The sequence below is a fragment of the Scophthalmus maximus genome, chromosome 4 (assembly GCF_022379125.1).
Source record: "Scophthalmus maximus strain ysfricsl-2021 chromosome 4, ASM2237912v1, whole genome shotgun sequence".
Classification (NCBI taxonomy): Eukaryota; Metazoa; Chordata; class Actinopteri; order Pleuronectiformes; family Scophthalmidae; genus Scophthalmus; species Scophthalmus maximus.
This window is the reverse complement of record NC_061518.1, coordinates 7568388-7591256: the sequence shown is the minus strand read 5'-3', so window position 1 is coordinate 7591256 and position 22869 is coordinate 7568388. Positions and strand designations below refer to the sequence as shown.

Here is a 22869-nt window from a genome sequence, read left to right as displayed (position 1 = left end):
GTATAGTGTATTGTGTTACATCTCCTACGCCCTGCACCTGATTTGTCATCTTGTAGTCTTTCTCATCATCCTTCTTCTCCTGCGTGAAAAACAACAGGAAGCTGCGAGCACGGCACGTTCGTTCACCTTTTCGATTCCACGTGACACGTAGTTTATTATCAAACCACAACAAGAGCCAATATCATTATTATTATTATTTATGAATGTATTCATATGATTCCCCCCCCTTTCTTTATGCCTCTGCTGTGTGTGCGCGCGCGCGCGCGTGTTTTTCCTTTTTTTTTTCTTCTTTTTTTTCAGTGGAAGAAAAAAAGAAATGAATTACAGCACTGCGTGCTGGACATGCGCGGAGCTGCAGAGAAATATGGCGGCTTGCATCCGATAGAAAGTGAGGAATCTCCCATCAGAAATAGCCCGTCCACACGGTCAGTACACACGACTCGCGTTGTCTCACCGCTGCACTCGGCGGCTTTTCTCTCGATTACCGTGAGTTTCGTCGGGTTGTGGCCGGTCGTGCGCGCGGCCGCGGTCCGCTTCTTCCCCGCGGCGGCGTGTTTATACTGTATTCTGTGCAGACAGGGAGGAGGAGGAGGAGGGAGGGATCGGTCCGTGTGTGTATATATATATATATATATATATATATATATACAAATATACAGTGGCTGCAGATGTCCTGTTAGAGGGTTTGGTAGTGTTCGTCCGGCTGTAGGTGTTGTGCCTCGCTGCTGCGGTGCTCAGCCTGATGACTGAGCCCCGTCCCGCCCACAAAATGTGACCATAATAACCATAAAACGAAAAATGCGTCACGCACACTTTCTCTGCACGTGCCTCATGGTCTTGTGCTTGTTCAGCGTCTCCGAGCTTCAGACCCGCGCTCATCATGCGTCGTCGAGAGGAACCGTCTTAAAATGTGGGAATGTCTGAGAGAGGAGAGAAGAAGAAAAAAAAGAAAAAAAGAAAAATTGTCTATCATAAGTTATAACCGCGGCGGCGACGCCCTGCAGGGGCTCGCGCTCCCTCTGTAACGTGATCCCTCCCGTCTCCAAACTGTCCTGACTGCTGCAGGACGGGGGGGGGGCTTCAGTCACTATTGTCACATAAAAACAAAAGAGGAGACGCTGGGTGTCCCCTTTAGTCCAACAGAGGGATGTACAAAAACTCAACGCACTAGTCAACTTAAAAAAATATATTTGACATCAACTGCAACATCGAAGAGAAACGATCAGTTGATTTATCAATAGAGCCCGACCGATTTATATCGGTCAGCCGATAATATCGGTCGATATTAGCCTTCGCAGACACATCGGTATCGGCCGATATTTTAAGAGCCCGACCGATATTATCGGCTGACTGATTTGAGCCTTTCAATGTGCATTTATGTTTACATTTTATGTATTTGGTTGTATCAATTTACAGTTATTTATGATAAAGTTTATGGTTGAACTAAAATATCAAGCCTCAAATACATGTCTTTGTCATAAAGGTTTGATAACGTCATCTTAAGAATCATAGAAAGACAAAATATATACAGTGTATATCGGCCGATGTGTCGGTATCTGGAATCTTGTACTCCCAAATATCGATATCGGAATCAGCCCCCAAACATCCATATCAGTCGGGCCCTATCTATCAACTATTGTGACAGTCGATAATCATTTAGGTTTCCTTATAAAGCGAAATCATTTGGTGGCTCCTGCTCCTAAAATGTGGGGATTTGCTGCTTGTTGTCTGTTTTTCATGCCACTGCAAATTTGATAATTTTTTTTTGTACCATTTTTTTCTCCAAGCAACAATGTCAAATATCAACAATCTGCAGGTTCTCGGTTGTGAGGATTCGTATTTTCATCACTGATGAATATGCCAAATATTTTCTCGGTTAGTAGATTCATGTTTTTGTCTATGAAATATCTCTAATTGTAGCACATTCAGAACAGTTCAAATCCCAAATATATTAAGTTTGCAGTCACGTAAATTGTCACATTGGAGAGACAAAAACAAGCAAATACTGTTTGTGGCATTTTGGGATTGAAAATTACTCAAATACTTTTACTATAATTTTTCATTGTAGCAGATCAATCAGTTTATCAGCTGATTGTTTCAGCTCAATATTGAATTATCATTTTATGAGCATTTCCTGCCTTTTCTGACATTTTATTAACCAAATGATGAATTTAGATAATATGAAAATTATTATCAGACTATACCCTGCTGAAAATAATGATGAGTTGCAGCTCGTATCTAAGTTTAAAGAGGCAGAAATGAAGTCAATGGCTTTTTGGGTGGAAGATGATGCTGAAAACAAAGTAAAATGTGTTGATATTTTATATAATTCTTTTGAAAAGTTAAATTAAGTTTTCTTTTCTTTAGTTGTACAAAAATTCACAACAAAATAGTCTAAGCATGGGAGCATTTGCTGCTTGTGTTTAATTGTATTGTTAATCAATTATTTTGTGATTTTTGGAGTGAACTTTGGAAGAAAGAAATTGTGTTGCAAATTTTTCTCAAATTTCTGACATTTTATTGGCACGTTAATTAACCACTTGTATCGATGTTAAACTGCTATTTAAGGAATTTAATAATTTCTTACTGTCAATGGAAATACTTATCAGACACTTAAGTTAAGTGTGGAGTTACAAATTGAACTAATAGTGTGTGAGCATCAATTACCCAAAAAATTTAATGCAGCCAAATTATATGCACTGATTTTTTGGGGTGTAAAGTATAAAGATTTAACGTTTTCTTACTATCATTAACACTTGGACAGCTCCTCTTATCAAACAACGTGACCAGGTCGGGGGTCATTCTTCAGACCCTCTCACTGCTCAGGTTTGTGAACATTACTCTAATCCCAGATCAGGGGCTGCCTAAGTGGAAGTGGAGGTTGTAAAAGTTAAGTGCTTCCTGGTCTACGGGGCGGTTTTGTCTGACCCTCTTGAGCGAGGCCGACAGACCAGTGCAAACACTGAGGCAGTCTGAAGCTGAAGCGAGGAGCAGAGCTGGAATCCTTTTCATGTCAGCCAGCAGATGTCCCGCATCCACACGTCTTAACGGCTTTTTATGGCAGCTTGGAATCTTTATGGCTTTCTTCTGACTCAATGGGATTCGCCACAGAGACAGAGGGATCTTCAGAGGGAGGGACGGCCACAATGCATTGCAGATGCTGAAATCTTTAATCCCAAGTAAAAGGAGACGTTGTGTGGCTCTCTGGAGAGATTTTAACCTTTGAATTCTTTGGATTTTCACGCTCTGCTGCCTTGGATTGTATTTCCGCCTCATTTGGAGCTATCACCATGTTCGCCCCTCGTAGGCAGTGGGACTATGCCGAGAGTTTTTGTAAACCTGATTTGGATCTTTGGGGCAGATGCTCAGCATAAACAGCGTGGTAACAAGTTCATTTGATGAGTTATTCTTCCAGTGCATGATGAGTAAATGTACGTAGTGTAGAAAAAGCAGCTAACGCAACATGTTCAGACCAGATCACATGTCGTTTGTTGGACACTGTTTTGTTCTGAAATTCCCATCAGATCTGCATGAGTGTGCATTTTGTGTTTATGCTGTATGGCAATTATTTATTATGCACAAATGACAAGATTAGATGTTTGTAATTGGGCTCTGTTGCTTTAAAACAGTTGTAGCTTTGATTAGAAGTTTCAGTAAATTATAGAATATAATCTGTTTCTACGCAAACTGTGAGAAACAGATTCGATGGCATATTGTGATGCAATCGAACTACATTATGTCACAATTACGAACAAAACCTGAAGCGCACACGGTATTTCAGTGTAATGTTAGTGTATTTAGATTAAAGATTGGTAATATATGAATCTTACCTGTTATTCTGTTTTCCTTTTTGTTAACAAAGCCCATGAAAAGACCAAAACCACATCTTAGTGTGTCTCTCATTACTTTCCTACCCGGTCTGCAGCACTGCTCCTGCAGTGTGTCTGTTGTTCCTTGTGCAGACAAATAGCTCACAGTTTAAAATGTGTGATAAATATAAAACTTCATGTGTAAAAAGTTATTTCTTTAAAGGCAGATCAGCACTGTAGGTTTTTTTGCAGATGGTACCCAGAGAGAAGTAAATGGTGGTGAATTTGTCTTGGGCTGTGTCTGTCTCTTTTGCAGTGTTTGCAAAGGTAACGGTCTGTGTGACTTCATCTCCTCTGCAGCAGCACGTTTAACGTTGGTCATCATGGGCCGAACACCACACAGAGGTAGGCCTTCACAATGCTGTTCTTTCTGCTTGTTGGATTCTCAAACGTACTCACATGCTTCACAAAACCAACTCACAATCAGTTTTTTCCCGTGTGTCTGGTATGCTTGATATTTCTTTTTCTTTCACTCAGAACTATAACAATCGCAGGTTTTATGGCTTCATTTTCTCACAGTAATTACCGACTGCCTGTCAGAAGCTCCCTGACTCTGATGAGCGGTTCAATCACCGTTTTGATTTCAGATCAAAAAGAGGAGAAGAAAGAGAGGCGAAGCAGCATCACAGCGGGCTCTGCCCTCGACAAATCTAACGGTTGGCAGTTCTAACTTCTGGCTTAATCCTTTTCATTTCTGATTCTTTCATTTTTGTTCTAATTTAAATCTTCTTCGTTTTTTTCCGGTTCTGTGTCAATACTTGCATTAACAGTGGTCACTGGGCTGTAAATTCTGGCACTCTCAGGTTACATGATAAGCTCTAGTACCAACATGAAATTTCTTATAAACCTCCACAAACTGCAGGTTTAGCAACTGTAGCATAAACAGGCATAACATTTTCATTTCCCTGTAAAATGCAATACATTTTACATCGAAACTATTTCTTCAGGATCACCACTTCAACGATTTACCTAAATGAGACTTGTTTTTGTTTTTAAGAAGACATTTTGGTTACAGCTTTGTGGCAGGCAAACCTTCTTTTTTCCTCCTTAAAATTTTGTGGTCACTTCCTTTTCACCTATTGTTGTCACTACTGTTCTTTCTATCAGACTTTCTTATCAACAGGTTTTCAGTAATCTGTGGTTTGTTTCTGTTCTTTGTTTACTAGAACCGTTCAGCTGGGAAGATTATCTGAGAGAAACGTCCTCCACGGCAGCTTCGCCTACTTGCTTCAAACAGGTAGCTGGTCATATACATTTATTTCTAAGGATCCATATCATTTATTTCCCTTATAACGTTTCCTTGAATGGATATTCAGAATTGTTGAATTCTGTCTTTTCTGTGCAGCCAAAGCCAGACATATCTTATTCCTCTTTGCTGAATTATTAACAGATTTATATCTACAGTAGGAACAAATGAGCTCAGACAGATAAATGTTGTTTTTTATATTTTTTGTGAGATTTGTTGACAGTAACAATAATGAAGAAAATTGACGGCCTTATTCTTTATTTTCTGTAAATGAGTTTGAAGTCCCATTGTGCTCAGAACTTTCCTAAACCTGTCAGGTTAGTAAATAGTCATGAACACCAAGACCAGTGTAATGTGTTCACTGTGTTGTCTTTAATCGAACTACTTAAATGACAATCGTCTCATTAAATATATACGATCATATCAGTGTGTTAGAAGAGAAACGTTGACTGAAGGTCTCTCTCTGTCCCTCTGCAGTCCAGAATCCCTCCCTCCAATGACTTCAAAGCAGGTATGAAACTCGAGGCGCGGGACCCTCGCAACTCTAACTCGGTGTGCATCGCAACGGTGATGGGCATGGTGGGTACGCGTCTACGTCTCCGGCTGGACGGCAGCGACAACACAAACGACTTCTGGCGACTGGTCGACTCGTCGGACATCCAGCCAATAGGAACCTGCGAGAGGAACGGAGACATGCTGCAGCCACCGCTGGGTGAGAAATACATGTGTTTCCATGTCTCATTTATTTGAGTTTGGAATTTGTTAAGTCAAATATTTTTACAGTTCTCAAACAAAACTCTTCACCATTCATCATTGTGCACTTAAAATTGGTGTTAAACTTACTTTACTTCATTGGACTCTGATCAGGAGTAAACAGTGTTTTCACCTTTGGTAATGGTAGAAAAAAAAAAAACCCACAGGTGTTGTGCTCAGGTGTCCCAGTAAGTCATGACACAGTGACAGTGAGTCAGCATGCTCAACACAGGACCATGAATTATTCACGCCGGATTGTTTCTGTGACATTTCAAAATGTCTGCTGTTTAAAAACTTTTAATCGTGGAGTATGGTGGCATGACTATACCCAGTTTCACCGGCAACTGAACAGAACTGAGGTCTAATCAGCCAGAATATCTGAAAACGCCTGTGTAGATGTGCAGAGCCTGTAACGAGTGTGAAGATTAACCCTAACCCTAACCCTAACCCTACTTATATGATGGTGAAAAGCAGAAGAGGCCTTCCTGGTAAATACCCCAAAAAATCAACAGATCAGAAAAAACAGTGATGCTTTGTTTTACAGAGCCGCTGTCAAGATTCATTGTGTAGGCTTTACCCGCATCTTGTGGTGGAGTTTCATATTGCATCTGACTCCAGACCAATCCCATCAACCCCCCCTCCGAGCATTTAGGCATTTAAGGGCCCTGCCTAGATCTAGCACTTGGTTTGTCCGTTCTGGGCTACTGTAGAAACATGGTGGTGCAACATGATGGACTCTGAAGGAGCTATGGTTGCGGCCGTGTTGTAGCCGTATATCACGGCCGCAACCAAAGCTTGTGTGGCAGATATTAAAATATGGCAGACAATCGAAGGAAGATAGTAACCTGAATTGACCTTTAAAGAGACAGACACAAAGTTCTGGGACACATCCTCTATCCTATTAATAAAATGTTCCACTCTAGTTTGTCCCTATAATTGGTTAAAAAATGGCGTGATCATTCATTGGAAATAAATTGGAATTTGGGGAACTGGTAGAATAAAGTGTTATTCAAAACTCTTAAAGAAATCTAGTATTGACAGGAATAATTCAGGCTCATTGATTTGCATCGTTGAGATAGAGAGGTACTTTGGTTTAAATAGCACTGTTTTGTGACACTGTGTACAGGTTTCAGGATGAACGCCTCGTCGTGGCCCATGTTTCTCCTGAGGACGCTGAGCGGAGCAGAGATGGCCCCTGCCTCTGCTTTTAAGAAGGTAACAAGAACTGGAAGGTCCATATCGCTATTGTGTTGTACTGAACCTGAAAAAACTTTGGATAATTAGTAACAAACACACTTTTGTATGTCACAAAAAATATAACTATAAGCACTTTTCAGTGAGAGCAATGAACGCAGAGAGTCCTTATCCTTTCCCAGTCAATTAAAGTTGTTGGATAGTTTTAAATGTTTTTATTCTATGATAATTGCAGTAACCAGCACAGACACAAGGGGGAGCCACTAGTATCTATCATAGCAAAAAGTGGGCATATGGTATAATATTCTCTTTTGCACAGCCATTTGTCTGACTTTTAAGACAGATGCTGTGAATGTACAATCAGGTAGTTGCTCGTTCATAAATATCCATTCATCTGTGTGTTAAGGAACCAGCGAGCCCTGCCAAGAACTACTTCCAGCCTGGCATGAAGCTCGAGGCGGTGGACAGGAAGAACCCCTACCTAATTTGTCCTGCCACAGTGGGCGAGGTCAGAGGTCAGGAGATTTTTGTCATGTTCGACGGCTGGCGAGGCGCCTTCGACTACTGGTGCCCGTTCGACTCGAGGGATATCTTCCCGATCGGCTGGTGCGCTCTGACGAAGCACAGCGTGCAGCCGCCGGGAAACTTCTGTAAGTGTTCCTTTTGATTGTGACTTCCTCATGCTGTGAGCAGTTTTCAAGTGTCAAGATAGAAGTGGTGCTGATACCACAGGGTTTCACTATATAGTTGATAAAATCATTATGATCAATATTTCATAATTACCAGAAAAGTAAAGAACAGCTCATGACATGCTTAACTAAGGCTGATCCTGTTATCCAGTTTACACCGCTAGGGGGCGGCAGAAGCACAAATTCTGCTGAGTGTGTGAGTTCTTTACATGCTGCATGTTTCATCTCCTCATTTGTCTTGATTGGTCTTGGTGCTCTAACCTCTCCTCATTCATCCTTGATGTCGGGGGTCGTATTTCTCCTCAGCTGTGAAAACTGTGGTTGAAATGTCTCCAAAAAAAAAAAAAAAAAAAAAAAAGAAGATGATTCATCATATTCACTAATTCAGTAAAAAGTACAATACTCCATTATGGGTAAAAGTCTATTCAAATTTTGGCTTCAGTAAAAGTATTCAAGTATTATCAGCAAAATTATAAAAGTAGCCTACTCCTTATGCCGAAAGGCTCAGTCTTATATTTCTATATTTGTTGATCAGCTAAAACATGTAATCAGCGGGGTTTTTTAATTGTAGCTGGAGCTAATTATAATCACTTCATATAATTCTGTGTGGTAAATATGCATCATTGGAACTTTTTTTATCTATATAAAAGTAACATAGAAGTTAAATCAGTTGAGGGCCGAAGTACAATATTTGCCTTCAAGAAATGTGTATGAGTATTTAAGGATTTATAAACAAATGTACTTTTTTCAATTTTAGTTTGTGTTACTTTCTCCGCTTGTTATTGAAATATTAAAAGAACAGATAATTATAGTAATTAATGTTACATATCTTCTGACGGAAGTCTATAAAATATGATTAATTTAATTTTGGGTTTACAAATTGCTCACCAGTTACTACTGCAAGTCATTATTATGGAGTAATTATCAAAGGAAGGCCACAGTGTATGTTTTAGTTCTTTTATTCATATAATAGGATCGTTATTAGGAGATATACCATTGTGTGAGATGATCAGACATGAATTACTTTGCAGTTAATTATCTTTAAGGTAATTATGCATGAATAATTTCAGTGAGTGCTTAGTGGTGAAAGTAGAGGATATAGAATTTAGTGAACATTTACTTTATGCAGGACAATATGATTTGTAGACACTATGATGTGTTTGTGTTGTTGTCCAGGTTTTTATGAAGGTAGAAGAAATAAGGAATAACTACTAATATTAATTAATATAATCAGTTTGTGTGTGTGTGTGTTAAATCTCAGTGTGTTAATGTGTGATAGTTTTGGCTGTTCTTGGCTCCATTTTGACCTTTTTCACTTTACACACAAGGAGTGTGTAAAGTGTTATTATATAATGCAACTTGTGGCTGAGACATCTTCAGATTTAAAAAAATAACAACATTGTACCACTTTGGATTTTTCCAGGTTTTTTAAGATGCCGGACCCTCATAGACAAAACTATTCAGGCGTCTGTGGAAATTGGCGCTTTAGTTGATATTGTTTAAGTGTGCACTCAGCATTGTACTAGTAATTATCAATCAGGACGCAATTACATGGGTAATTGCACTCAGCAGTTACGGGAGTATGTGGCCATGTGATTTTCACTAATGCTGAAACTTAATGTTCAAGGTGTCGCTGTTTAGTCTCTTTGGCAGATGTTTGGACGTTTGACATCCATCAAAGTCACTTTGACGAATGTCTCTGGGGTGAGTCTGTCCATTCTGAATTTGGTGGTTTTGATAAAGTTTAGCAGGGCTGATAGAAAGCGATCATCCACATGTTTGCTATTGCATTATCAACTCCCATCCAGCAACTTACTCCCCTTCATCCTCTCTTTGGTCGGGGAACATGTGGCTCTAAAACAAAACCTAAGCCAAAAACCGTGATCAATTGGAGGTGTTTGCACATTTGTGTGTGTGTGTGTGTGTGTGTGTGTGTGTGTGTGTGTGTGTTTGTGTGTGTGTTTGGGTTTCCTCCTCTGGGTTGATGGATGACAGCAGTTGCATGTCTGTCAGAACATGTTCTCCGTCCTGGGCCAGCGAGGCAGTCATGTTTCCAGCCTCCACCCGGTGTTTATGTATCGATACACGTGAAAGACATTTATGCTCACATGTAGTTACAAGACTGTCTGGCCAACAAAGCACCAATTGTTCTGGGTGAGAGGAGGTGCCGTGGTGTGGCGTCCTTAAATCTACGTCTGAGCTCATCAGGGGCTGGTCTCAAAAAGATATATAGGAGATCGGTCTATATAGGGTCAGGCCATTATTTAGTGGAATGCCAGGTGGAAAGTTTCACAGCAGTAATGACTTACTTATTCATATGAGACTAAACTCTTAGCCACCTCACCAGCAGGCTCGCTCTGAAATTGTGCAGTGTTCATGTCATCTCGTAGTTATTGTAATTGTGACATTCTGACTTGGAAATCTGGCTCTTCTCCTCAACATGTATTTTGCAGTTAAGACAGGGAAGTACCTTAAAACCAAAAGGTCTGCGCTGCCATGAGAGTTCTTTCACTACAGGAAGTTTTTTTTATGTATGGTAACATACATAACATACATGGTCCCTGAATAGTTTTTGAATTCTTCCCTATGACAAACAATCTTTTTGCTGGAGTGAACAGAGCTGAATTGTTGTGGTTATTCAGTCAGTTATGTTTTTTCCCCCCATCCATCCATTATCTATACTTCTTCATCCTTTAAGGGTTGTGGGGGCTGGGGAGCCAATCCCAGCTGACATTGGGTGTGAGGCGGGCTACATCCTGGACAGGTCGCCAAACCCATCACATCGACAATTTAGGTCGATTTAGGTCTCCAATTCACCTAACCCCAAATTGCATGTCTTTGGAATGTGGGAGGAAGCTGGAGTAACCGGAGAAAAACCCCCAGTGCTAACCACTTCACCACAGTGCCCCCCCCCCCTTTTTTTTTGTGTTTTTGTTTGAAAAAAAATTACCCAGAATTTGTGGCTTTTTAGTGCAATTCATGTTAAGTCAGGATAGGCAGCAACAGAAACATTTAGACATCTATCTGAATCTGACTTCAGTGCTGGCAAATGTGTCTGCGTGCAGTTTGGAGAGAAAAAGAATGGCGATGTTTTTATGCATGTAATTGAATAAGTAGGGCTTGGTTGAGGTGTTAATGAGCATTAAATCAGCTCTGCATATGAGAGAAGCATTGAGACTGTAATTACTACCAAGTTCAAAAATTTTAATTAGGTTTCATCAAAATTGTCCTGTTGTGAGCCGCTGCATAATTTAAGAAGCTACAGAGAATGTCCAATTATTTAGCTTTTTGTACAGTTTGTACAAGCATCATCATGCAAAATAGTTTTATATAATTTACTTTTTTATTTTCTTATTTTTTATTTTTTTATTTCTTTATTTTTAATTTTTTTAATTTTTCTGTAATGTCTTTTTCAAACTGGGGGCAAAAATGACCTTGTTGATATGCATTTCTAGATATTTCATTAATGTAGACAGAAACAAGGTGGTCAGTAAAGTATTTTGATAAATTTGAAGGTATCTATCTTTAAGGAAAACAAATATATCAGTGCATTCCTTTTTGAAAATACCAAGTTGTTTATTTTAAATTGCTGCCGTTTGCTGTAACCTCATAGATTTTCTTTTATTCAAACATTCGCCCTCTTTGAGATTTGGCTGTCATAGATTAAGAAAATCTAAATCAAATTTAAAATGATTGAATTTATCCCTTTAAGAAACACCGTATTGTAAAAAAGAAAGAAACAAAATCTTTCTTGAATCTTCAGCGTGAGTGCTCCTGTTTGTCCCGTCTAGAAGCGGATTGAGACGTTTGGGACTGAAGGGACTTTTCCCATGCCGGCTTCCTCCGCCGGCTCTGTTCTACATTGTTCCAGAGCCGGGGCGACTGTGCCACTGTTTCCTGACGAGGGACCTGGCCATCTCTCATCGGGGAATGTCTGAGCAGGGTTAGGGTTACACTGAGGGGGGAACCTCCTTCTGGACCGAGGGAGAGACAGAGAGAGAGAGAGATTGAGGGAGAGGGAGGGAGAGTGTTGAGAGAGAGCTTGCTTATGTGTGCGCCAACTCCAGGAGCTTGCCCTCTTTCACCCGTTTCAATCAGTACTCTTCTGATCCAGTTTAACCTTTACCCCCTCCACCCCCTCCATCCCTCTGCCCATCCCCCATCCGCTCTTGGAGCCCCACCGTTAACCCTTCTCACCCCCTCCCCGAGCGGCTTGCTGAGAAGCAGGTGACTGATGTAGACTGTCGATATGGCCTACAGATAACATGAATAAAGGGCTGAACCCCCCCACCCCTCCTTTCCCCTTCTTCCACACCACCCAGCGACCACCACAACCACCCACCCACTCTCCCTTCCCTTCCCTCCCTCCCTGCCTCCCTCACTCTACCACAGCCTCTATGCAAATTTAATCCCCCCCCCTCCTCCTGTTCCTCCTGCCCATTCATTGGAAGGGAAGCTTTGCATGCTTCAACCGGCAGCAGCAGAAGCAGCAGCGGCAGTGTGGGCTTTGTTGTGGACTACTGCCTGGAGAGAAGAGACAGAAGAGACAGAAGAGACAGAAGATTGAGAGACAGAAAAACGGAAGATGAAGTTTAGATGAGGCGTTTTTTGGGGTGTTTTTTTTTTTCCAAAAGAAGGAGACAATCAAAGGAACAACACTGGCTCAAAGGGAAAGAGTTGTTACAAAGAGAGAACCAGGAAGCAACTGCACATGAGTGACTAGTATTGTTACAGACATTACTATCACTCCCACCGCCTCCACCACTACTAGTGCGAGTACTGCTACTTACTACGAAGGCAACAGTAGCCCTGAAGTTCTGCTTTTTTCTCTCGTGGGGATTTCCTGGTAAGTTTCATTGTTGACAAAGTTGTTCTTATCGATAAATGCAAAAATCAAACAAACTAAAACAAAAAAAAACCTAGCAAGGCTCACAGTTTGTATTACCCACACTGTGTTTTAAAGAACCTTATGATTAGTTCTACCAGATTTACTGAAATGAAGTAGAGGCACATTTATGCACCATAATATGTTTTGCGGGAATTTATGTGTCCATGGAAATATCTTTGTATCTACGAAATACTTCACACATTCAAATTAATTTAGTCCAAGATTTAGTAGTTTAGAAGGATTGCTTGTTTATGTTTGATAATGTAACTTATTTTTTTGTGGTGGAGAGCCCATCCTTGCCTTCATCACATTGTCTTGGTAAAACATTTAAACCTGCTGTTCAGATAAAAGTTTTGTGACAAGTGCAGAATCCTCCGTGCTGGTGATTAAAGCTGCTGTTGCACACAGTTTTCTTTGTCTTTTGAAATTTCTTGCATTCATCCAGATTCATTGTGAGAGACTAGTGGCCGTTGCAGACAGACTCGGAGTTTGAAGATTTAACAGTATCGTTGGCTGTAATTGAATTCAGGGGTGCATGTGTTTTTGATCATGTGATTTTTTTTTTTGGTGTGTGTGTGTGTGTGTGTGCGTAAAGCTTCAGGAATTGGTTTGAATGAGGCTCAGGAAGGAATTAGTGGACACAATGATTTTTTTTGATCTGTCAAGTCGAGTTGTGTGTTTGGTTCGAAAGGTGAACACTCACACAAGTCACGGAAGAAGAGTTTGGTAAAGCTTGAGAACTTTGTTGATGTGGTTATACTTTGTGGCCCGAAGCTATTTAAGTTACTTCCCCTCCTGTGCTATCGAGGCAGTCTCTCTCTCTCGCACACACACGCACACGCACACCTGAGTCTGCAGGTCATGAGTTTCATACTGCTATAAATCTACTCAAAAGAACATCCTGTGTGTGCGTTTTTGTGGCTGGATGGATTGTTTCCATTGAGGGTGCTCGGCCTGAAGGGGTGTGTGAGTGTGTGTGTGTGTGTGTGTTGGGGGTGTAATTAGATGAGAGGCAACTCTGTAGTGCCCCTCCCCCCACACCCCCCCAGACTGCAGACACACTTTTCAACGACCCCGTTCTCATGCGTGCATAACACAAACACACACTCACATCTCTCTCTCTCTCTCTCTCTCTCTCTCTCACACACGTACGTTTCCTTGGGCTGTGGCTTTCACAGGTCAACGGGTCGAGTTGGAATTATATAGTCATGATCAGTACCATATGTCTTTGTTTTGTTGCATGCTGGGGAAATGCCTTACTCAGACGCTTACGGAGCCTTTTTTCTTTAGGACTTATTGTTAGAACTTTCGTAAACATTTTCTCTTCCATGGTTTTGCATATTTTGACTCGATGTACACCCAATCACCCTTTACATAAAATCTCACCATTGTGCAAACCACGTGTGTGTATTTTGATAAGAAAGTAATTTTTAAAAACATTCGCTGATTCTGTCTGTGAAAATGTGGTGCTCTTCTTTGTGTCACATCATTTTGAATGTAATCGTTTTGGATTGGGACTGCCTGTTTCAAATCGAAATTCACAAAGGAAACTTAAGACTGCAGAAAATTGTGATATACATTGTAATTCATTTGTTGAAAATAAAGAAATTATTAAGTGGATTTGTTGTAATGGTGATATAAGGTTGCAGCACTAATGTCACTCATTTGAAAATGGATAGCAAAAATGTAAAATATACATGAATTGCGGTTTAGGGCCTAAGATTTCTGGAAATTGTTCCTGGTTTGATGATTAACCCTTTTACCAGCAGCCTCCCATCTGCAGCCAAACATTGTTCAGACCCACTGAGTTATAATTTAAACTCATGTAGAAAGTTTCCATGGCTACTGTCATTGTCAGGCTGTATTTTGGGGAAGTAGAATATGAAAGGACACAAAAGACATTTTTAGAATAGTTCCATTTGATGAAATGGTGCAGCCATAAAAATAACACATGCGTTCCGGTTTTGAATATTTCACTTCAGTGTTAACATATAGTTTCAAAGAAGAGCTTCAACACGCTAATGCAGAATGTATGTGATACTATTTGACAGAGCGGAATGAAATGACATTATAAGCTGTTCTTCTTTGAAAGTTGTGAGTTGAAGTGCAGAGGTGATTAGTCGTTTTGAATACATGTGATGATAAAGTAATATATGGCAGAATATGACATTAATCAGTACATGTTGCTGTCACATTATTTGAAGGGATTAGATTTGCTTTCTCACAACAGGGGAAGATCAAAGACGGCCCCCTGACTCCGATTTCCTACGGTGAATTAAAAACCCGCTGATACTGATTGGTACCCTGCAAACAGATTTTTTGATCGGCCTTTGTAGGGCTTATGGCTTCTATAGCTCAGTGGGAATAGGTGTGCCAGTATGCGCGCAGGTTCGGTGTTGCTGCTCCTCCGTGAGCATGCTTTGTGTGACCGCTCCTGGTGAGAAAATGAACTCTCGCCCTCTGAAACAAAACACTCCTCCATTCTATGCCCACTTTCACTCATTTCCCAATTAAGCAGCTTTCAGGGTGCCCCGGTCCCGGCCCTCAGAGAATACTGTAAACCTTCCAGTGTCGCTCTGTATCGCCTCGGTGAAGCAGGCTCTGATGAAAGCCTCGTCCCCTTGAGAGTTTCCACATGCACTCTCAGGCCCCTGCTCTCACCAAGCAATGCATTCGTATTGAAATAGGAGATGCATATCTCTCTCCTTCCCCCCCCCTTTCTTTCGTACTCTCACTTTTTTTTCTGTCTTTCGCACATAGCCTATGATGATTATGTGATCATATCACAGAGTCACGCTCAGGCTAATGAAGACAGAGGCAGGGCGGTGGGGCCACAGCTTTGTGGTTTTCCTTTTGTCTTCTTCCCGACAATGGGTGTTGTCTTGTTTCACACTTTTCTGTCACTTTCTTTATATTTTAACGCTTGAACTTGACACTTTTTAATATGAATTTCCTGGGCAAAGTCTTTAGGATGGATGCTAGATTATATTTCCGACTTCTCTTATTTAGATAGTGAACGGTGAACGTGGGACATCATACATACATGATCATTGTTCCAGAACAGTATTGTGTAGTTTTGAAATTCAACAATTTTCACACAAAGAATATATTTTTAATATGTTAAGGGCCACTGCCAATCAGCACAAATGCCTTCATGGGACCAAAACTCACACATCAACACCCTGACTAACAAAATGTGGTTTGGTCCAACCACAGAACCCGAGACACGTAGGTGTTTAAAATTATGAGTAGGACAGAACAGTATTTCTAATGTTGTTGCAGGCAATTGAATACATTTAAAAAAAAAAAAAAAAAGGTATATTGTTGTCATTAGAGCATCAGTCCCAATAATCCAACATCTAGTGCCGTATATGGAAGAGTTTAAATCCGATCACAATAACCACTATTTGTGTTGTGTTGCTGGAAGCCGAGCGTTTGATGAATTCTCTGGCGGGCACGTCTCTGGGGGCCTGTGACTTTTGACTCCGATTTCAGTGCAGGGAGGGGCTCAATACAAAGGATCTGACAATCTCAAAATCCAAACAAATCTCTTCTGTGGGGCCACTTCCACTCTGTATTTTGTCTTCCTGTCCATTTAAAAAAACAAAAACATTTTGGACAAACGCCTAAAAGGTGTTGAAATGTGACTGTGAATAGTAACGACGATGCCTTATTAGTTCAGGGCAAATGTTGTTGTTAAGGATGTTGTTTGTTTGTATATGTGCTTACATTACTTTACTTAGCAATATATATCACACTTTAAATGGGGAGTTAATGTCACATTATTAATCTCTCCTATAACCCTCAGTGCAGGAAAGTCTTACAGGAAGAATAACAATAAATAATTAATTTCTGTCGTTTCTCCCTCCTATGACCCATTTTTTATAGTTACCCTCCCTGGTGCGCTCCTCGCCCCCGTGTCTTCCACCTCAGCCTCCCTCACTACACGTCGCTCTTCCTCCAACTCTTCCTCCTCCATGCAGACCTCGTACCGACTGCCCAACCCCTTGCCACCCCTCCCCGTTCGAAAGGGTGTCCGAGGTCGTCGCCCCAAATCCCAGACTATTGCATTGTTGAAGGCGGCGGCCGAGGCGGCGGCGGCAGCGGCAGCAAATGGAGCATCGCCGAGCCCTGCCAGAACAAGCTCTGAGACTCAACTGGCCCCCAGACCACACAAGAAGAGAGGGCCCAAGCCTAAGAACAAGGTGAGATGTCACAAGATTGTCATCTGTTATGCTGTGGGCCAGCGATCCTGCCATTTTATGTTTTCTGCATTATGGCCAAGATGATTTTGACAAAGAGGATACAGGGTCAGAGGTGGACTATTCGAGGAAAGGAGGGAGGAGTTTTTGTGGATGTTTATGCATGATTAAAAAAAAAATGTACAGGGGAGACCGGCTTTGCTTTTCAAGCGGCTGTATGTGCCACCGTGCAGTTTGTAGGTAGTAGTGAAAAGTTAAGATACAACTTTTGATAAATCATTAACCAACACCCTTTGTAGGTTACAAAGAGTAATGAGATTGGGTTTGTTTGTTTTTTGCTCCAGAAGAAGCCTCTGGTGTTGCAGTCCCTGGGGTCATCATCAGTTACAGCTCCGCCTCCAGAGACCAGACTGAGCTCCAGCCATGTCTCAGCGGACAACAACCATAGCAACGGCGCAAATGTAGTTTGCACAGGTGAATTGGATGCTTGAATGTGCACATGTTGTCGCGTGGATAATTCAAGCTGATGATAAGGATGAAAAAGTCTGTTATATTCTAAATGCTGCTGTATCTCTTTCTCTTTGTGGCTTCCCAGTGTGTGTCTATGTGAACAAGCATGGTGACTATGGGCCGAATCTTGACCGGAAACTAGTGCAGCAACTGCCGGATCACTTCGGTCCAGCTCCAGTCAATGCTGTGCTTCAGCAGGCTGTTCAGGCCTGCGTGGACTGTACGTACCAGCCGTCTGTGCTGCTGTCGTTCCTGCAGAGCCAGTCCCACACAGGAGGAGAGGTCATCAGAGGTAAATGCAACGAACACTACGGGATGTTCACTCTGAAAGAAACCCAATGTGTTCAATATGAAGTGGTGTAAAAAAAAAAAAGAGACACAGGTAACACATTCTTACAATTGTGAAGCTTTTAATAATTTTTCTTGAGAAAATTACTTATTAACACAATTAGAAATGGATTCAATTGTTTATTGATTATTTATCCTTTAACATTACTTACGTTAAATAAATACTGCAACAAGGCATAGTGTGAAACTTTAGGAAATTTGCTTTATTGCTTTCAATTACGCTTAACCTTTTGTGCTGATCAATCAAAGCAGTTTTGTACGGTGTGTAAATTGTTGAGTGCTAGAAGTTGGTCTATTTTTTTTTCTTTGACAGAGCCAGGCTAGCAGTTTGTTGTTTATGTTTCCTCTTGTTTCCAGTATTCATGCTGAACTAACCAGCTGCCGGTGGTAGCTTCATATTGGCCATATCGGCATGAGAGTCAATCTTCTCATAAATTGCTCATGAATTGTGTGTGTGTGTGTGTGTGTGTGTGTGTGTGTGTGTGTGTGTGTGTGTGTGTGTGTGTGTGTGTGTGTGTGTGTGTGTGTGTGTGTGTGTGTGTGTGTGTGTGTGTGTGTGTGTGTGTGTGTGTGTGTGTGTGTGTGTGTGTGTGTGTGTGTGTGTGTGTGTGTGGAAAAAGCAGAGGAATAAAAGACATTGCCTGTGGCCGCAGCTGATGTGAGCACTGGTTCTGTAATCAGAAGTGACATGTGCGTCTAACCTGGTTTGGGATTTGTGGGATTGGGTCTCCCTTGGGGGCCAGATTGGGATGGCTATGGTTGGGTTGGGTGAGGAGGGGGGGTTTTAAATTTGTGGATTTGTACAGGCTTGGCTTGGCTTGGGTGTGTGTGTGTGTGCTTATAAAGGGAGGGTGCTAACCCTAAACCATCTGCCGTTTTTCTTTAGTTTTGAATATATGCTGTGCGTGTGTGTGTGTGTGTGTCTGTGTCTGTGCGCATGCATACAGCACACAACAGAGTGCTAACTGTATCATGTTCTGCCCCCCCCCCCCCCCCCCCAGTGCGGTCAGAGCACGGTATCCGCTACGTGAAGCTGCCCTCCGCCTCCAGTGCATCTTCGGTGCTGCGGTTCCTGGAGAACATGTGCCAACACCTGGAGAGTGACAGTCTTTTCAGCTCACAGCCGTTCAGCTCCTACAACACCAACAACAACAACACACGCTTCTACAACAAGACTAAGTCAGGTCAGGCTGGCAAATGTGTGGATGGAATAAATGTGGAGGGAGGAGGTGAAAAGTTAAATTATTCATTTTTTTTAAAGGAAAGCTTAAGGTTTTTTAACCCCCTTTTGTATTTTTTTTGTCTTCAATTTCCAAATTGTCACTTTGGGGACTCTGAATATACACAACATCTATTATCTTTAAACATATTAGGCTTCAAAGTCAAAAGATGGAAGTTGCGTGGAAGACAATCTCTGCCTGTGATTTGTCTCAAAACTAATGATGGAATGGGAAACATGACTTCTCACTAAACTGTACATTTACTAGCTAAACCAAAAAATCTATAATTCACTATTTTCCATGCACTAAACTGGCAAAGAAGTGTCGACTCCCTCTATCTTTCATAAATTGGTGTGCATATAAACAAGGACATATGAACTAGACAAAAATGATAATTACCTCACCAAAGCAGTCGAGTAAAACCGACGCCAAATCTGAGTCTGTTCAAAAAACAAACAGCTATGCTTCGTTTTTTCCAACATGATATTGTTGGACCAAGGCTTTTACTTTTTCTCTCTCTCACTTTAATGTTGGCTTCCTGACCCACTGCCAATGTTACTCTTTTCTTCCCATTTCACCAGACATGATTGTTGTGGTTTTGTTCCTTTTGGTTTTGTGGTGGCTGGCAAACTCTGGAATGACTCACTACCAGCACCCACTCTGCCATGGAGTGTGTCAGCAGTGCCTTTGCCTTTGTTCCCACTTTGTTGCTTGGGGACACACATGACTCAAACCAACCATTTTAGAAAAGGTGGGAGGTATATGTTTAACCTACATTATTTAAGAACAGAGTAAATCTTCTTCCTTCTTGAGTATGGTCCAGTGTAGTGCAGCAGGCTTCTGTTGTCCCTTTGTCTTTAACTCTGTCTCACCCTTTCTTGAAACAGAACCGCCGACCCACGCTGAAAACGGCCTGTCCAAAGAGGACTCCGCAAAGGATCCTGCCCCCGGCGCCCGCTCCATTCACAACGCATCAGACTACAGAGCGACAAAGAAGGAGCGGCCATATTACCCTGGACACACCCACACGCCGCCACCCCTGCGACGAGTCAGCTCCAACCCGGCTGAACTTGGCCCGATGTGTGCACACAGACGAGTGGAGGGTAGGATTAAACACACACACACACACACACACACACACACACACACACACACACACGCGCGCGCTTCATGGTAAATAATTCTTCTTCTTCCTGTGGGTGTCTTTGCTCTGACCATCTGCTTACGTGATTGGCCAACTCAGCACTTTGCACAATGACATCACAGCACGTGTGACTATAACACTGATAATTAAAATCATAGGCATATGGTTTTATATTTATTAAAGGCATAATGTATTAGTTTGATTTGACTTTCCCTTCTTTTTTTTCTCCTGCCCTCTCAGCAGCTAGCTCAACAACAGGACCCGACCATCTTAAACAGGACAAGGAAGGTTCAGGGAACAACGCTTCTTCCTGGACTGTCGATGACGTCATACGATTTGTCCAAGAGGCTGATCCCCAAACTCTCGGCCCACATGTCGATCTGTTCAGGAAACACGTGAGTATTTTTTATTTATATAGCCTTTTCCTTTGCCATGTTTCATGGTCAGCAGACTGTAAGACCACGCTGGGTTTCACAGATGCATCATGCAGTCGCCCAATTAAACAATTTTTTGTAGACCGTATTTTCCATTATGTAACGCCTTAATCATGTCATCTTCATTCTTGATCTAAATGCTGTGCGAGCCAGTGTTGGTGAAGTGCCCCCCTGCTGACACCGTGCCCCTCTCTCCACAGGAGATTGACGGCAAGGCTCTGTTGCTGCTGCGCAGTGATGTCATTATGAAGTACATGGGGCTGAAGCTGGGCCCGGCACTCAAACTCTGCCATCACATCGAGAAGCTGAAGCAGACCAAACAGTAGAGAAGAGAAGAAAGACACTGTTTCCTCACCAACTAAACACACAGACATGCATTATTCTACAGGTGAATCCACCTTAACCAGGGTCGTAGCCACGACACGAGGACACCGAGATCATGAACTTTTTGGAAATTTGGGGATTTTAGCACCCTACAGGGAAAGTGAAAGACTTAGACACGTTGGGTATTTTATGAGCTGTTTGACCACGGGCCCACAAACAAAATAAATCCTCAGATATTTCAGCTTTGAGATCTTTGAGAAATTGGGAAATCAAAAATGACAAAGTATCATTAAACAATGAAATGAAAACATAAAATATGTAAACATCAAAGTAATTACTACAGTCCTGGGCAGAACAATATATTTTTATTAACAGACCACAGTTTACTTTCACATTAAGACGGATACACAATGTGTAAGTAATATCAGTTATCTGATCATAATCATGATTTTTATTCATATTAGTGTGGTTTGTTTTTTTGCCTTATCGTGAACAGGAGGCCACCATTTATAAATTTATCAAAAGTTACCTCTAAAATACACACATAACTGTCTGTTACAGACTGTCAAGTTAAATTTATGCAAGATGGGTGAATGAATGCAGTCAGGAGCATCATAACTAACAGGTTCTGAACAACAGGGAGGCTCGGTTACGTGAACAAGTGAATGAAGGGTTTCATTCCAGAGAAGACAACTTGTTCTTGAAATCAGTCATCCTCAACAATTCAGTGATTATGGACAAAGATCAGCATATATTAACTTTGGCAGAGTGGAAACCGCTTTTATTTAAACGGTGATATTTTACTTTAGAGGACAACCTTTCATCAGTTGTGATTCTGCAGCGCAGGCCGTAGATGTAGAATATATGTCGCTGAAGAGTTGGGTTTTTTTTCCTCTTTTATTTGTGTCTGTTTCAAGTGCTGGAAGACATTCAAGCTGGACAGTTTCAGCTTGAGCACTGATGTGGCTACTTGATTGTACTATGCTTTGACAGTCACACACACACACACACACACACACACACACACACACATATACATATACATAGATGCATACATACATACATGAGATGTACAAGTACAATGACTGGAATACTGCAAGTGTTTTTACATTAACATAAAGGCAAGGCCCTGTCAAGTGCTCCTGAAAAAGAAAATGATGGACAACCTGTTTTGTATAAAGTCAAGCCAAAAGGTTGGGGTTTTTTTAAATATCATTTTGTATTGTAACAAAGTGTATCAACCTGTATTAAGCTTAAGTGTAATCCATTTTTTTTGTTCTGCCTGAAATACTTTTTGTCTGCACCCTTCAAATAACTCCTTACAGGGCTATGTTGTGCCAGAGTAATTATTCACATGTCTAATAGTATTTATCTGTTTTCACTGGCAGAAATACAAATTTTCTGAACATTTCAGAACCATTTTCAACCAAATCATGTCTGTTGTAGCTGCATTTCACTCTTCACTGCTCTCCTGTCGTGGTTACAAGTTGATACTTGAAACTGTCTTGCTTTAATGTGAAACTCAGGTTTTAGTTGAGGGTTGACTCTTAGAATTTGTTTTACATCCTTAGCATTGTCATCTGTCGATCCGCAGCATTTCATGTGTATATATGCATACAACTTTCTACTGTAAGTTCAACGAAAAAACTGTTCGTTAAATGTTTGATATGTATTCACGCAATTAAACATTTGTTTACATCATCTTAACGTTTGAAACCTTGGTTTGTGACCCCTTAAAACAAAGCAATGTCTCCTTGTAACCGATCTTAGTTGTTGGTTGCAGATGTTCGTGAGTTATGACCAAATTGACCATTCTTGTTTTATTCCTAGAGGCCAGAAAAAATAGGTAATTTATGAGGTAAAAGGCAAAGGAAGTCTGAAAAAATAATAGAATTGTGTGTAGAATAAAATATATTTTTCTCGCAGACTCTAGGTTGGGAACCACTGGCCTATTATTTGAATAGATAAAAATTTGAGTACAAGTAGAGAAAACAAAGATAAAATGGGTAAGATGATTAAAATCAATTAAGACATCAATAAAGAGAAGA

The 22869-nt window shown here is 41.1% G+C and overlaps 1 protein-coding gene across 9 annotated transcripts in view; it reads left to right on the top strand.

The window, feature by feature from the left end:
• scml2 (Scm polycomb group protein like 2) overlaps positions 1–22522 on the top strand; it is a 29512-nt gene extending 6990 nt beyond the window's left edge. Inside the window, exons 1-14 of one of the 9 annotated variants that reach the window (XM_035628227.2) lie at positions 305–425; positions 4126–4214; positions 4364–4525; positions 5036–5106; positions 5593–5827; positions 6995–7083; positions 7469–7712; positions 16528–16844; positions 17189–17315; positions 17437–17643; positions 18701–18883; positions 19807–20022; positions 20304–20458; positions 20698–22522. In XM_035628227.2, coding sequence (XP_035484120.1) covers positions 343–425; positions 4126–4214; positions 4364–4525; positions 5036–5106; positions 5593–5827; positions 6995–7083; positions 7469–7712; positions 16528–16844; positions 17189–17315; positions 17437–17643; positions 18701–18883; positions 19807–20022; positions 20304–20458; positions 20698–20823 — 2304 coding nt within the window. In that variant the 5' untranslated portion in view covers positions 305–342 and the 3' untranslated portion in view covers positions 20824–22522. Of the gene's footprint in view, positions 1–304; positions 426–3366; positions 3383–4125; positions 4215–4363; positions 4526–5035; positions 5107–5592; positions 5828–6994; positions 7084–7468; positions 7713–16527; positions 16845–17185; positions 17316–17436; positions 17644–18700; positions 18884–19806; positions 20023–20303; positions 20459–20697 lie in introns of those variants that run through there. The other 8 variants (XM_035628228.2, XM_035628226.2, XM_035628231.2 and 5 more) reach the window with 8 other exon arrangements.
• The last annotated feature ends 347 nt before the right edge of the window (positions 22523–22869 follow it).